The sequence below is a fragment of the Myxine glutinosa genome, chromosome 4 (assembly GCF_964187855.1).
Source record: "Myxine glutinosa chromosome 4, kmMyxGlut1.1, whole genome shotgun sequence".
Lineage (NCBI taxonomy): Eukaryota > Metazoa > Chordata > Myxini > Myxiniformes > Myxinidae > Myxine > Myxine glutinosa.
Window position 1 is genome coordinate 86,112,668 of NC_136264.1, and position 17,462 is coordinate 86,130,129.

At 45.2% G+C, this 17,462-nt stretch overlaps 1 protein-coding gene across 4 annotated transcripts in view; it reads right to left on the minus strand.

The window, feature by feature from the left end:
* Positions 1-4,176: 4,176 nt before the first annotated feature.
* LOC137424950 (annexin A4) overlaps positions 4,177-17,462 on the minus strand; it is a 115,134-nt gene continuing 101,848 nt past the window's right edge. For 2 of the 4 annotated variants that reach the window (XM_078776116.1, XM_078776118.1), the window contains 2 exons: positions 15,342-15,464; positions 4,177-4,712 (listed from right to left, as the gene is read on the minus strand). In XM_078776116.1, coding sequence (XP_078632242.1) covers positions 4,653-4,712; positions 15,342-15,464 — 183 coding nt within the window. In that variant the 3' untranslated portion in view covers positions 4,177-4,652. Of the gene's footprint in view, positions 4,713-15,341; positions 15,468-17,462 lie in introns of all 4 variants that reach the window. The other 2 variants (XM_078776117.1, XM_078776115.1) reach the window with 1 other exon arrangement.

The window sequence follows — 17,462 nt, forward strand, 5'->3', positions numbered from 1 at the left end:
TTATTGTTTCATAGATCTGTGCTCCATGTGAATATTTTCTTTCCACGACTTGCATGTTTTTTTTGCATTTTTCAGGATGAATGAGTCACATGCCAGCCTGGTAAACAGCATATTTGGATTCTGCAAATAAAGAGTTAAAAAGTCTGTTTACCAACTTTTCCTCAAAAATTCCTCATACACTACAGACTACAACAATACGCATAGCTGAAAAATTGGCCTAGTCTATCTCCACTGTGTGCCGTTCCAGTTAGTCTTGAAGTTGAAATATTTTTTGAAACAAAGACTTGCATCGTTCTTTTGTGTTTCATGACTAATTTGGATGTTGTATCGTGACTTGATATTGTTAAAAACAAACAACAGTAAAACTTATCAGATGCCGACATGACTGATTTATGCGAGGTAAATGCAATGTATTTGGCTCAAATGTTCCGATCATTCATCGTCTTTCTTCCATTGCACTTGAAATGTCCTGCTTGTACTACATCCCGTCTCGTTGAATATAGAGATGATGATGAAAACGACAGTCTCAACTTGTAGCAGTCACGTGATGCGCATCTCCCCCCAAACAAACACTAAGCAGACCAGACCTGCATATTCCACGATATCCAAAACCAGGAAGTTTTCATGAATGTTGGCATGGAATTATCGGAAAATCAGAATACATCCTAAAATTTTCATGATTTTGCTTTTCTTGACAATATTGTTGCGGATCCCGGGTCTGTCGACGTACTAAGGGGGGGGGGGGGGGTTATAACCCCGTTTCCCCCTCAGACCCCGAGTCCACAGGCCACGACTAAGCTCGTGGTAGATGGGTTGCGAAGCAACTTCAATCGCCAGTCTCCCAGCCACACGCCGAAGGGTTGCTGGTCACTAAACCCAAATACCTTCAAAGACCGGCCAGAAAGACCGGGTATTGAACTCTCGCGTTCCCACACCTTATGTTGTGCCGAGCGGATCGCACGGTGTGGGTCGCGGCGTCATCTTGCGTAATTTATGGGCCTGATTAAAGTCAACTCCGTTCGGACGATGCTCGGCCAATAAAGAAAAGATGATACGAACAGATTGAGAACAACAAAATGTACCCTTTATTTACAAGGCACAGAAAACGAGACAAGAGGCAGGGTTATCAATTCTTACCTAGCCGAGATCCCGACAGGCACCTTGCACATACACACTGAGAATGAAACACACAGGTTAACCTCGTACCGATCGACGTGCTGATGCGGACTCGAAGGTGGCCGCTTCTGTGCGCAGCGCGCGGTTCGATCCGGACGTGCAGCTTGGATGAAGGAAGGTTTGAAGGACGAAGCACGAACGACGATCCCTGCTCCAGGAACGATTCAGCACAGGCAACAACCTCAGCTCGAATGAAGAATCAGCACAGGAAGGACAAACCAGCACGTCAGATAGCCAGCTTCAAGAGGAACGAGAGAGAGAGCTTCAATGACGATGAGCACGGACCTTTATCGGGTGGATTGTCCTTCTAGAATCTACAAGGTTCCACGGCCTCCCATTGGCCGAGATTGGTCACATGCGGTCATTCAGCCCTGCCTCCCTCTCGGAAGGATTCATTCCTCCTTCCCTCTTTCATCCGGGGAGGTTTTACAACCCACCATTGGTCCTGCCGGTGACGTGTCCACGACCCTTCATTGGTTGCTCGCTGGTGACGTAGGCTCGACCTGATAGGTAACCAGCAGGCGACCAGTCATTGGTCGCTTGTTGGTCACATGGCCTGTTCTTTTAGCCACGCCTTCCTGCACATGAACCAACGTCTTTGTTCACCAGTACGAGGGGGTTGGAATCCTGCCAAACTCAACGCATATTGGTGTGGATTACTAAACATTGGGAGGGGAGCTAATCTTTACATTTAATAAGAAATAACTAACTTCTGCAGGCTACATGTTGTCATGCAATTAACTATAGGGGGTTTGCCTTTATTGCAAAACCGCAACAGTATTAAATTAAAATTTGCCAGAATTTCGCCAAATAGATCTTAGTTTGTTTAAGATCTTCAATGGTGTGAGTAATTGGTGCACAGTTATCTGCATACTGAAGTTCATGAATTATTTCAAAATAATGTGGGATCCAAGTGGGTTCGATTGGACATGTCACACGTCACATGGGTAAAGTAACACCCGTTTTCTTATTTTAAGTAACGACTCACAGCTTTCACAACCTTTGTCCATACAATAGGTCAATGGAATCTGGCCGTCCCATTTGGGCTGGGGTCTTAGCATCATCTCTTTCTCCTCAATTCTATGAATCTAAAGCCCTCGACATTGTGGGGACCGAAGCACAAAGCCTGTTGCTCTCAGCACAGGCAAGTTGATATTCTCCATTTTACTTTTTATCCCATCTCCTCTGGTCTATCTTCCTCTGGCATCGTACTATAGTGCAGGTAACAGCATCAGTGGCTTTATTTGACAGCAGTGAAGTAACGAGAGTGTCACACCTACCAGCTGCTGTGCAGATATGTATGGCCCAGTAGCTACATAAGTGACAAAGAAAATAACTCTGGTCCAAAGGGAAGCAAGATGTTTGCACAGCATGAAAATTAACAACAAATGTATTATGCATTTGGAAAGCTTTAGATGTGACCTTTAAGCAGTTCTGAAGCTATAAGAGCATTGTAAACAACTTGAACAGCGTAGTTGAAGGGTAGGAGATCAAGATCAATGTGAAGAAAATGGTTGTGAACATTTCAAGAGTTATTGGAAGCAACATCAGTTGCAGTTAACAGATGGCATTGGAGCAAGTTACCCAGTTTAAATATATTTGACAGTACTACATCAGAGAATGTGTCAAAATAAAAATTGTGAAAATATAATTTGATGTGAATGCGTCAATGGATATGCCTCTGCCCGTGTTAGATGTCAACCCAATATCAATTAAAGGTCACACGAGAGGCAAAAGTAGGAGAGAGAAAACATCGGATGCTTATAACTCGAGATAGGATCGGAAAAATGATTTAAAGGGCAAATGACCTTTGACCTGCAGAACCCAAAATGGAATCATTTCATCTTTGTATTGCAGTCCATGCTTGTGCCAAGTTTGGTCGAAATCCCTTATGTGGTTCACACGTTATTGTGGTAACAAAGATTTTCAATTAAAGATCACATGACAACAACGTTTGACCCCAAAATCTAATCAGTTCATCTTTGCATCTATTATACAAAGCTTGCCCACCTCTGTCTGTCGATAGTCTATGCATTCCTAAACTGCTGGACTGAATGAGTTGAAACTTGGTGGTTGTAGTTGGGGTGTGTAGTATTTTTTTTTTTAGAAAGTTGAGATGGTTCTGCTCAACTTGGGGTTTAACACGTTAAAGTGAGCAAATTATCATACTATACTTTTTGTTTTTTAAATTATGTTTTAATTAACATCTCTGCACAACACCCATTTGCTTCAGCCCAACTTGAAAAACACAAGCAATCATGAATCACCCGGATAACTGTTTATACCTGCACTGAAATTCAAACCCAGGCTACACAGCTTAGAGGTGAGTGTGCGTACCTCTAGATCATCCTGCCACCTCATAGGTACATTCAGTCCAGCAATTGTTTATTGCCATTTATTAGCTCTGTTAATCGTTATGATCACCACTCACCCATCAACTCGATGAAAGTAGATTGTGCCACAGAATAACTGAAATTGCTCAATTTGAAGTAGACTCAGGGATGACCCAAAGGATTTGGCAGACTGCGTGAATAGGTAGACGGAGAAGTGGATAAATAGAGGGGGAAGTGGGTAAAGAAGGAAGTGGGTGAAAAAGCATGGGGGAGTATATGAATGGATAAATGGGGAAGTGTACAGGGGAAAGTCAAGTAAAGGAATAAAGGATTAGGTTTGCAGGCATCAACTGCAACGACCAGCCAGTCATCGTACAAAGTTGTACCAAGTTTGGACAAAATCCCTTCAAGGGTTCACGAGTTATCATGGTAACAATAATCTGCTACCTATGCATGCACGCACGGACGAACACACAGCCGGATGGACAACCTAAGTTTGTAATGCCTCAGACGCATTCGGCTGCGGAGGCATAAAAATACTCTTTTGCCAAGGGGAAGATGCTGATGTCAAGGCAGCTATATCAATATGGAAAGAAAAGCATATTTAAGAATTTGTTGTGGAGTGTATTATTGTATGCATGGGAAGACACATTACGAAGGGCAGATAGATGTTTTTGATATACTTTAATACATGGAAATGGTGAAGGATGCAGAAAAATCAGCTGGAAAGAGTAAAGAGTTTGTGTTGGAAATGTTGGATTAAGACAGAGCTCTGTTGAAAACTATAAGGAAAAGACAGAGAAAATATATTGGACAAACTGTGAGAGAGGAAGGCCTATTGAAGAAAGTTATAGAAGGAAGAATGGAAGGTAAACCACAGAGAGGGAGGCAAAAAACATGACTACTTGATGAACTGAAGAAAGAAGGCCGCAATGCTGGAATGAAAAGGAAATCTGAGGATAGAGTCGCCCGAGTGAAAGAATCCACCCTCAGGCAGACCACCAGAGAAAAACTAGAAAGAGATGTACCAATCTCATTAACCAATCATAGGTGGAGATTACAAGTTTCAAAAATTAAAAATTCACCAAAATAAATGTTCATTACATAAATCTGTCAGTAAGAGGACACTCCAAATGCACCGGCTCAATCGTCGCCTCCACACAGCTCCAGCAGGATTTTCCGATAATCCCCAGATGTGTCTCCCTAGGGGCGTAAAAAGGTGCATCATATGAGGGAGTGTGTTATTTCCAATTTGGCATCAGATCCATATAAAGTAGGTGTGGTATTGAAAAAAAGCTTAAACAATACAATAGTCCAAGCCATGCTACAATAAAAAGGATAACTTGGACTATTGTGACCAACTCATTTGTACAACTTTTTGAATTTGTCTTGCACATAATTTTGATTACTCTTCAAAATTCTTACCAAAGTTTTAACATGACAATTAGCCAATTAAACCTTGCAAAGCCCTCAACATACATGGGATTATAAGGATATGAATTAAAATCAACATGTCAAGAATGTCATCTCCAACTGCAAAATAGATGCAATGATGCAGACAACAAATTGCTCATTAAATCGATTGGCCATGGACACTGGGATAATTCAAACTTTGTGCATATGCAAAAATAAAATAAAAACATTAAAAAAAATAGAAAGATAGTTTTTGATCAGATCCATCATCCCAACCAAGACAGCATGCCAGAACTGTAAGGGCCAATCAGCAGGTGTCACCAGGGGGTCAGAGTACCAGAACACCAATCAGGTACGATGGGGAAGATCTTTCGGCAGGCGAGTCCCACCCACGGACTGGTTGGCCAAAATAAATTTACCCGTGCAAAGAGTGCTTTAACCTCAGCGTTGCCCAGGTATAAAAAATGAAACTAATACCCTCTGCCACCACCACCAGGTGGTGCTACACAGTACACATTTACATAGACAGTTTATGCCCGCCTACACCTCAACTCATCCCACACCCCTGCATGGGGCCATGGCCACGTAGCCTATGTTAACCCCCCCCCCCCCACCCCCCCGAAGCCCCCAAACAAATTTGTATTTGTACCCCGAGTTTGGAGTTTGTAACTTCAAAGTCTTATGCTTATAAATATGTAGAAGTAATTTCATTTTTTACTTCCATTTTAATTTGGCCTTGCATTCTTTTAGAAAAGAATGTAGGTCGATGTTCTCTCAAATATGTTATTGCATCTCCGATGCAAAGCCAACTTGCACTTTTCATACGAAATGAACACAGGAATGCTTGTCTGAAAGTGTAATGGCCTCCGCAACTGATAAGGGTGAACCTTGAGGGGATTGGTGTGATGCTATGAGCACGTGACTAAAGCTTCTGGGCAAGCTCCCAGCGGAGATATCTTATCTTTTTTTGCGCTAACCCGTGTATATAAACAGGATGCGCTGGTAAATATATTTCGAGAAAGGACCGGCCAGTTTCGTGTCATCCTATTCTCCCGCATGTGTAACTGCTCCGTAATAAAAACGGCTCATATTTTTAAGGCGTTTGTCCTAAGTTCTTCTCGGACAAGCGGACATCGAGCCCAGATAAATACATACAAACAAAGAGAGAAAGAGAGAGTCTTATGCTTATAAATATGCTTCCAAATGTGATGACATTTTAAAGTAGAGAAGAAGATAATCAAACAGAGTACAGTATAGATTTTAAAACATATTACAACATATCTCGAGGGGGGTACAACCACCGCAAAGAGGCGTCCTCAATAGTTGTCCCTCAGTCTGTTTTTAATACTGCTGTGGGGGTTAACAGAATCGATTCTGCTCCATAATTGACAATGCAAAATATAATGACCTGCCATCTTAAGCATTCTCCATGCAATGAATCTGCTGCACTACATTCCAAAGCTGTCAAAGTCACCCTTGTCTTATTCTTACCGTCACTCTCTCCCTCCATTAGGGTACAATACACAAGCGCCTAGCCTACTGTTTTACTTAAGAGGTTTGCTCATATCCATTTGTTTGCCATCCATTTAAGGCCTGTGAAATCCTCTTTGCAAGTTTATCCAGAAGAAATTGAGCAGAAAGAACTGAAAAAAAAAAAGGTTTAAAAATATTTTAAAGTTCAACAAAATTGCACCTTGATTGCAGCATAGAGCGACTCTCCATGAGCTTCCTAACTTTTAATAAAGAAAGTGCAGAGCTTACTTCCAATCATCAGCACGGTCATGGAATCCATCATCACAATTAACATAGAATTCTACCTTTTCTCCAACAGCCTCATCTTCGGATTCAGACCAGGTCACTACCTTGGACATGCTGCTTCTACTCTCCCAACAATGAATAGAGAACATCAATATCAGACATGACATCAGAGCTGTCTCTCACAACATATCTTGAATTTTCAATACAGTCTGGCATTCCAACTTGCTCTCCAAACCCTCCACCTACACCATCCAATGCCAACTCCAGCCTTGGGTGCCCCTTTTTTCCCCACCTGTGGAACCAACTTCCACATTCTCTGTAATCTCATTCTTCCCTCTAGATCTTCAAGCCAGCTGCTCACCACCATCTGAGATTGTCCCCAATCCAAAGCCATGATCTTTTATACCCTCATTAACCAACCACTACCCCAACCCCAATCTCTCCAACTTCGAAACTTCCAGCTTTCCCTTCTGAGAGCTTCCCTTCTGTATCCATCTTGTGCAACCTCTCCTGCCCCCCCCCCCATTTTCACCACATCCATTTGTTACGTGGTCCCCTCGGTGAATACCTGGTCTCGGTGACCCCCGGACCGTGAGAGGAACTTCGCCAGAAAGTTGTATTATATATGCGCTTTCGCCACGCAATCCATATGAATTCCACCCAAGAGAAAACTGATGTTCAAGGATATATTTCAATGGTAATGACACCATACAATTTCAATGATACAACCACGGAGATTTTCCCCGAGCAATCAATAGCAAACCACCATCAACAATTCCCAATCCACAATCAATCCTCTATATGATTAAGATGGCCATCTTATATATGTGTGTTCACTTCGGTACTCACGACCCCCTTTTGGTCTCTGCTCCTCACAATGTCTCTGGGCCCCTCCTGACCAAGATACTGGTCGGCGTCGCCGCACTCGGGCGGTTGAACGAACCCCGGGTGGACGTTTTTCCACCGGGCAGGTATCGTACCAGGCACCGTGGCTGCAGCCCCTCGTGGCCACGCGAAGCGGGTACGGTAGAGCAAGCCAAAAGCCCCACGCCGCTTGCAAGGCGCGTTAGGCCCCAAGGTGCGACCCGCACGCGTCTGTTTAGACGGTGCCGCGAACGGTGCCAGACGCGGGGTCGATGCACGGCCCCACGTCAACTTGACGTCTCCACCGGGCAGGTACACGTCCCGGTAATTCCTCTCGCCAGACGGGCTTCGGAACGCCGCTTTTCCACGCAGCGCAAGGTCGATCCCACCTTTCGTCGGAGCGGGGCGAGGAAGAATACTACTCGTCGCTTTCTTCCTCGTGTCTTTTCCTCTTCCGTTTCCGGTCACTTCCGTTTCCGGACACTTTTCAGAAGGGCTCCTGACCCTCCAACCACAACAACCCTTAATCTACTAAACATGGATAAGCAAAGACCTGAATGGTAATTCACATACATTCACATAAATATGTAACACTCCCCCCCTTCAAGAAAGAAAGTTTGAACCCAGCGAAAACTTTCTTTGCCGGCCAATTTGGAGAAACAAACCAGATAACTCAACCCCCCCCAGATTAACTCAATCTGGACAAAGCGTCCGCCACGACATTGTCCCGGCCCCGTACATGTTCAATTTCCAAGTTGAACCCCTGCAAAGCCAAACTCCATCTCATCAACCTCTGATTTTTATTTTTCATTCTTTGAATGAAGGTTAAGGGGTTGTGATCCGTAAAGACCTTTATGGGAAAGGACGTGATTCCTAAATACACCTCATAATGTTGAAGCCCTAGCAGGAGAGCCAGGGTCTCTTTCTCCACGGTGGCATAATTTGCCTGATGTTTATTGAACTTTTTGGAGTAGTAGCACACGGGGTGGTCCACCCCATCCTCATCTTCCTGTAACAAGACCGCTCCAGCCCCCACATCGCTTGCATCTACGGCCAACAACTTGAAAGGTGCTTGAAAGTCCGGAGCGGTTAGGACCGGAGAGCTCATTAGTATCGCTTTGACATGGGCAAAGGCCGCCTGACATTTGCCATCCCAAACGAATGGGGTCTCCTTTCTCAACAAACTCGTTAAAGGGGCTACCACATCCGAAAAATTCTTACAGAACCGCCGGTACCACCCCGCCATACCTAAGAATCTCATCAGCTCTTTCTTCCCCTTTGGGACTTGGAAGCGATCGATAGCTTCTACCTTGGCGGTCACTGGTTGTACTTGACCCTGCCCTACTACATGGCCGAGGAACACTACCTGTGCTCTTACAAACTCACTCTTGGCTAAGTTGATGGTCAGACCTGCCTCGGACATCGTCTGAAAAAATGCATGGATTTGCTTAATGTGGTCTTCCATGGTCATGGTGTGGATGATTACATCATCCAGATATGCCTCCACCCCCTCCAGGTCTGCAATGAGCCTATTAATCAGTCGTTGAAATGTAGCCGGCCCGTTCTTCAACCCAAAAGGGAGGACCTTGTACTGATATAACCCATTCGGAGTGACCAAAGCTGAGATTTCTTTGGCTCTATCGGTAAGAGTGATCTGCCAATACCCTTTCAGCAAGTCAAATTTGGTAACAAATTTAGCTGGGCCTATTCGATCAATACAGTCGTCAATCCTCGGGAGCGGATAGGAGTCGGTCTTGGTCACTGCATTCACCCGTTTTAAATCTGTACAACACCGGAAGCTGCCATCGGGTTTCGGAACCAACACACATGGGGAGCTCCATTCACTGTTGCTTGGTTCGATGATGTCATTGTCCAACATATATTGCATCTCCTTCCGAAGATACTCCATCTTCACCGGGTTCATCCGATAGGGGTGTTGTTTCACTGGAGTGGCCTCCCCCACCTCGATATCATGATATACTAAGTCCGTACGACCAGGTACATCTGTGAACAAATGTTTAAATTCGAACATTAGGCTGGACAGTTGTCCTTACTGTTCCCTTGTTAAATGACCTAACTTCTCATCCAAATGACTCAACACTTCGGTGTTCGTCAATTTGGGGCAGGCCTGGTCATCCAAGTTATCAAACTTCACACCGGCGTTTCCGTCCATTTTCACCGGTACGACCGGTGAGACAGGAACTACGTCTTCCACCGGTTCCCTCTCATGATATTTCTTCAGTCGGTTGACATGACACAACTGTCGCTTTTTTCGTCGGTCGGGAGTGGTCACCACGTAATCTGTCTCATTCACCCTCTCCTCCACTGCATAAGGACCGAAATATATAGCCTGGAGGGGCTGACCTGGAACGGGCAGCAATACTAACACCCGGTCCTGAGGACTGAAATTCCTTATCTGCGAGGTCTTGTCATGTCTCTCCTTCATTTTCCCCTGGGCCCTTCTCAAGTTCCGTCGTGCCACCTCACACGCCTTTGCCAATCGGTGTTTCACTGTGGACACATACTCCACCATCGGTGTCCGGGACTCCTGTAGTAACCACTGTTCTTTCACCAATTTCAATGGTCCCCGCACTGCGTGTCCAAACACCAGTTCAAACGGACTGAATCCCAAGGAATCCTGCACGGACTCCCTCGCCGCAAACAATAGGGGTATCCCTTCATCCCAATCCTTGGCACATTCCAAACAATACGTTCGGATCATATTCTTTAAAGTCTGGTGAAACCTTTCCAGGGCCCCTTGGCTCTCGGGATGGTAGGCGCTGGATCTTACTTGTTCCACCCCCAACAGGTGTACCACTTGCTGGAACAGTGTGGACATGAAATTGGACCCCTGATCCGATTGGATGATCTTAGGTAGACCAACCCAAGTGAAAAATTTAATCAAGGCCTTTGCAATAACTGCCGCCGTTGTTTTCCTCAGAGGCACTGCCTCGGGGAACCTGGTGGACGCGCACATGGTGGTCAGTAAGTATTGATGTCCAGCTTTGGTTTTGGGTAAAGGGCCCACACAGTCCACAATGACTCGGCTGAATGGCTCTTCAAAAGCTGGAATTGGCTTTAACGGGGCGGGTGGGGATTTTTTGATTCGGCTTTCCCACCAGCTGACAAGAATGGCAGGACTTGCAGAACTCCGCCACATCCCGTCGCAGTCCCGGCCAGAAAAAATGTACCAATATCCTGTCACAGGTCTTGTTCACTCCCAGGTGCCCGGCCCAAGGGGTCTCATGTGCCAAACTCAAGATCTCCTTCCGGTACAGCGGTGGCACCACAATCTGATAGTGAACTTTCCACTCATCGTCTGCGGGCACCTCCGGGGGCCTCCATTTCCTCATTAGGTTTTCCCCCTTCATGAAATACCCCACAGGTATCTTCGTAGCCTCTTCTTCCGTAACGGCTTTCTCAATTAACCTCTGGATCTCCGAGTCTTCGTGTTGTTCTTCCACTAGTCTCCTTCGGACCAGCGCGGTTTGCTCCACTTCGTTCTCCGCGGTCTCCGACGGACACTCCACGTCCCCTTGCGTTCCAGACGCTACCATTTCTCGAAATTCCTGGGAATCCCTCCCCTGGTTATTTCCCTTTTCCGAGTTGTCTTCCCGTACCTCTAAGGGTTCCAACTCCCCCTCTCTTTCTTCCTCCTTCTCTTCCGCGTGCTTTCTACCCATAGCCCGAGTCACTGCACAGGATGGAAAGATACCCGGAATCTCCATCTCTAACCGAGTGGTGTTATTTTTCTTACTGGGCTTGTCCACCATTATTGGATTACCCGAAACTCGCCCCCCGGCCAAATCATTCCCGATAATAAAAGAGATTCCCTCCACAGGAAGGGTGGCTTGTAAGCCTACGGTGACCGGCCCAGATACCAACTCAGAACTCAACTGGATGACATGAAGCGGAGCTTTAACATAGCCCCCGACCCCCTGTAAAAGCACACTAACCCCAGTTGCCGTCTTCTCCGACAATGGCAAAATGCCCTCCAGCATCAACGATTGGTGGGCTCCTGTGTCCCTCAATACCCTAACTGGCTTCTGGTTACTCGGGTCGCCATCCAGCGACACGAACCCCTCTGAAATGAAATGTTTGAAGCCCTCCTGAACCAGGTTCTCCCGGGACGCCGTACCTTTGACAGGGGAATCTTCCCCCAGCTCTGCTCTCCAAGAATGATTTCTCACACTTGCCAGTGCATTCGGAGTCGCACTAGACTGATTCCGTTCCGGGTTCTCCCTTTTCCGGAGGTAACATTGGGACATCAAGTGTCCAGTTTTATGGCAAAAAGCACAAGTAGGCCCGGGGGAGAACCTCGGGGTCGGCCTTGAGCCCCCCGAAAAATAAGTTTGTCTTGGGCCCGTAGCCCTCGGATTTCTAACCGTTGGGGTATCATAGTTGTCCCCATAATCATCTCGAGGCCACCGCCATGTAAGGTCGTTCTCCGCACCGGGTGTTCCATAACTCCCCTGCTGAAGTCTAGGTGAGGAGTTAGGTTTGTGGACCCCTATTCGGTGGGTTAAAGCATAATCATCTGCCATGGTGGCTGCGTCCCACAACTTTGGTACTTTCTTTTCCTGCAGGTACACTTTGATGTCCTCGTGGACACACTGCTGGAATTCCTCCACCAGGATCAAGTCCCGCAATGTTTCGAAGTCTTTCCCGACTCCTTTTGACTCACACCACCGATCAAACATGTTTTCTTTCACTCTGGCAAACTCCACATGGGTCTCACTCTCCCTCTTCCTGGCATTCCTGAATTTTTGCCTGTAGGCTTCCGGAACCAACTCATAGGCTTTGAGGATGTGCTTCTTCAGTACCTCATAATCTGCACATTGGTAGCGCCGAATAAATTTCCTGAGCTTTCCCCACCAGCACACTTTGCACGAGTATGGTCCAGGCCTCCTCCGGCCAGTTTAATTGTCGAGCCACTTTCTCAAAGTGTGGAAAAAATTTCGCGACTTCCTTTTCACTGAACGGTGGAACCAGCCTCACATGTCTGCCCACATCCCAGGTTTTCTGGTTAGGTGTCGACCCCGTCAGCAAGGGTGGTGCCTCTCCCCGTTCTCTCATTAACTCCAGCTCCTTGAATTTGATTTCTTGCTGAAGCTCCATGTCACGTTCCTTTAATTCCCTTTCCGCTTTTCTCTCCTCTGCTTCGAGGTCCCTTGCAGCTCTCCTCTCCTCTGCTTTTCTCCCTTCTAACCTTTCCTGGAGTTCTCTTTCCACTCTCCTTTCCTCTGCTTGTTTCTCTTCTCTCCTCGCTTCTGCTTTCCTTTCCTCTTCTTTTAACCTTTCCTGGAGTTCTCGTTCCCCTCTCCTTTCCTCTGCTTGTTTCTCTTCTCTCCTCTCTTCTGCTTTCCTTTCTTCTTCTTTAATCCGTTCCTGGCTCCGTAATTGCAACTCCAGTTTCCGGAGCTCAACGTCTTCTGGTTCTTCGGGTAGCCACTCCCAGGCTAACTCGTCCCATGTTCCTAATCCCACCATAGATTGTATCACCGTGGCCTGCAACTCTGCCTTCCTCAAATTAGTTCGGACCTCCAAGTTAAAATGTTTGGCCAATTTCAAGAGGTCCGACTTTAGTAACGCTCGGAACTGTGCCTCACTCGGTGTTACCCCAAAGTTCTGTGCCACAAACGCCATGGTGACTATCGTTAACACCTGTTAACCTTCACCCAAGACTTTACCCCAATTTCCCCAAAAATTTTCCAATTAATACTTAATTAATAAATTTTAATTAATAAAAATATTATTTTATTATTTTATACAAATACACTTTTAGATCCCGGACGTAGACCCAATTGCGTAATCGTAATTTGGACGAGCCCCCAATTCTGTTACGTGGTCCCCTCGGTGAATACCTGGTCTCGGTGACCCCCGGACCCTGAGAGGAACTTCGCCAGAAAGTTGTATTATATATGCGCTTTCGCCACGCAATCCATATGAATTCCACCCAAGAGAAAACTGATGTTCAAGGATATATTTCAATGGTAATGACACCATACAATTTCAATGATACAACCACGGAGATTTTCCCCGAGCAATCAATAGCAAACCACCATCAACAATTCCCAATCCATAATCAATCCCCTATATGATTAAGATGGCCATCTTATATATGTGTGTTCACTTCGGTACTCACGACCCCCTTTTGGTCTCTGCTCCTCACAATGTCTCTGGGCCCCTCCTGACCAAGATACTGGTCGGCGTCGCCGCACTCGGGCGGTTGAACGAACCCCGGGTGGACGTTTTTCCACCGGGCAGGTATCGTACCAGGCACCGTGGCTGCAGCCCCTCGTGGCCACGCGAAGCGGGTACGGTAGAGCAAGCCAAAAGCCCCACGCCGCTTGCAAGGCGCGTTAGGCCCCAAGGTGCGACCCGCACGCGTCTGTTTAGACGGTGCCGCGAACGGTGCCAGACGCGGGGTCGATGCACGGCCCCACGTCAACTTGACGTCTCCACCGGGCAGGTACACGTCCCGGTAATTCCTCTCGCCAGACGGGCTTCGGAACGCCGCTTTTCCACGCAGCGCAAGGTCGATCCCACCTTTCGTCGGAGCGGGGCGAGGAAGAATACTACTCGTCGCTTTCTTCCTCGTGTCTTTTCCTCTTCCGTTTCCGGTCACTTCCGTTTCCGGACACTTTTCAGAAGGGCTCCTGACCCTCCAACCACAACAACCCTTAATCTACTAAACATGGATAAGCAAAGACCTGAATGGTAATTCACATACATTCACATAAATATGTAACACATTGTTTGTCTGCCTCGCTCTGTCTTAGCCTTCCGCTCTGCTGTTGGTGTCCCCTCCCCCCCCCCCCCCCCCCTCTCTATGCTGTTCCTTTTGGCCTGATCCTTTCAGTGCACTAGGTCTTCCACGAGCCTTGACTATGTACACACAAACAAAACCAAAAAAAAATCCAAAAATCGTTTCAGCTCTGATGATATCATTGTTATAGATTGAGGAGCAAACAAAAAGAGTGGATTTAGCTGATGATTATGTAAACCCATAATCACAGAGATTAAAAGGAGTCACATGGATGCTTCCATAAATATATTTTTCAAAAGCAAAAGCAAACCAATTAAATTATGAACTGATGAAGGAACAGAGATTTATAAGAAAACATTTTTGGATTTTCTTAAAGATAATGGTACTACTGTATTACATTACACGGTAATTATAATGAAGGGAAAGCCATTGTAATTTAGCGATTTAATCACACTTTGAAAGACTATAATTAATCTTTTGGGGAAGTTTCTTTTTTTTCTTTTTTTTCTTTTTTTGGTCAGGTCAGTCTTTCTGTCCATAACATGTAACCCGGTGCTACCTGCCGCGTGGTGGGGTTATTGGCGACTAAACCGACACCTCTCGCTGGCTTTACTAGTGGGGAAGGTGACTGTGACCCCCTGCCAGGACCAAAAACACCACCTGGCAAAGGGCAGATGAACTCCCGGAGGAAACAAACGGCCGTCCAGCAAGGAGATGGTGTCTCCTAAAAAACACCCATCGGGTTTGGACCGGTTCAAGCTGTAGGGGTAAAAATGAATAATTGTCATCTCTGGACTAACCAGAGACAGCCATGGCCAGGAGCATGTTGGGTGAATGCTTCATGTGATTTGGTGGAGTAAGGCCAAGTAGCCTACTGTTTAAGTTAAGAGGTTTACTCATATCCATTTGTTTGCCATCCATTTAAGGCCTGTGAAATCCTCTTTGCAAGTTTATCCAGAATAAATTGAGCAGAAAGAACTGAAATTTTTTAAAGAAAAAATATATTTTAAAGTTCAACAAAATTGCACCTTGATTGCAGCATAGAGCGACTCTCCATGAGCTTCCTTGTACTCGTGACGGATGTCGAGCATGTCTATTTCACAGCGGGACACCATAATCCGCACGAGGGTCTTGTCATCTGTACCCATACCCTGCTAAGCGGGAAACATTATGAACGTGGGCCTAAGCAGGCATGAATATACAAGTTAAATGCAATTTTAATATCATGGTCTTCTCTACATCATTTGTCATAAACAATGCTATCTTGGAACAACACTGATGAAGACGAACTCAGCATTTTTATTTTTAACTACATATATCCTTTTACTTCATAGTTTTAAGTTTATTACTATTTTAGAAATGCAGTGTCCTCATGCTTTGGCTAAAAGCAAACTTTCATCAGATGAAACACTATTGCTTGCAGTTAATACCTATGGCGAATTTGTAAAGTCTGATGAAGCAAAAGCTTTATGGAAATAAAGTTTGATGGATTAGGCTTCAATTCACAGAGATATAAGGTTGTGTGTTAAAGATGAATGAATAACCCTTTTGGGTGCCAAAATGTTCTAATCTCCATGGCCTTTGGAATGGCCTCTCTGTTTATCCAGCCCCACACTTACCTCTATTCCTTCAGAGTGATCATTAATTCTCTCAGAGCTCATGTTGTTGCTCATATTTACATTCCCTTATATTGAATCTGTTAATCCCACAGCCACTTGATGCCATCTAATTTGTTACCTCCACCAATGAAGGTGGATGGAGGTTATGTTTTCACCCCTGTCTGTGTCTGTTTGTGAACAAGATATCTCAAAAAGTTGTGGACTTTTCTGGACGAATTTTGGCGGAGAGGTAGTGTACGTGACAAGGACAAAATGATTAGATTTTGGTGAAGATTCGGATCTGGATAGTAGAATTTTAAAAGTGATTCTTCATCATTGGGAGATAGGGCCAAAATCGATATACGTATAGCAGGATATCTCAAAACGTTATGGATGGATTTGGACGGAACTTGGTGGAAAGGTTGGGTGTGTGACGAGGACGATTCGATTCGGTTTTGGTGAAGATCTGAGAATGGATTCGGATACGAGAAATATTTCCTCCACCACCAAAGGTGGATGGAGGGTTATGTTTTCACCCCTGTCTATTTGTCTGTTTGTTTGTTTATCTGTCTATTTGTGAACAAAATATCTCAAAAATTTGTGGACGGATTTTGACAAAATATGGCAGAGATGTAACATATGTGACAAGGACGAAATGATTAGATTTTGGTGAAAATCCGGATTCGGATCCGGCTACGAGAATTTTTAAAGTGATTCTTCACCATTGAAGATAGGGTCAAAAACGATACATAGCAAGATATCTCAAAAGGTTGTGGACGGATTTGGACGAAACTTGCTGGACTGGTTGGGTGTCTGACAAAGACGATTCCATTCGATTTTGGTGAATATCTGAATATGGATTCGGATGTGAGAATTATTTAATTGTTTAAGTGATTCTTCACCATTGAAGATAGGGTCAAAAACGATACAGAGCAGGATATCTCAAAAAGTTATGGATGGATTTGGACGAAACTTGTTGGACAGGTTGTGTATGTGACAAGAAACAATCGATTCAATTTTGGTGAAGATCTGGATCCGGATCCAGCGAGTAGAATTTTTAAAAGTGATTCGTCACCATTGAGTGATATGGCCAACCAGGCGGAGGTATGCTCTCTACTGAGTGCCGTTCTAGTTTAATATTGAAGTGATTCTTCACCATTGAGAGATCGGGTGAAAAGCAATATATAACATATTTTAAAAAGTTGTGGACGAGTTATGATTAAACTTGGGGGACGAGTTCATTAGGTAACAAGAACAAGCCGATTAAATTTTGGTTCAAGTCCGATTCCAGATCCAACCTATCCAAAGACATACAAAACATAAATTGCTCCGCCTGGCGGAGGTGTGCGCTCTACTGAGTGCTGTTCCAGTTTCCGCTGCATTAACATCTCACCTCCTTTGTTTAGCCCTTCTATGAGCCTTCATACCCTAACACAATAAAGCAATAACAACCATCACCATGGATCTTAATATCCCATAGACACCATTCCTCCCCTCCACCCCCAGCCCTCTCTCTTCCACTGATCTACCACTGTCCCCATTCTTTACTGT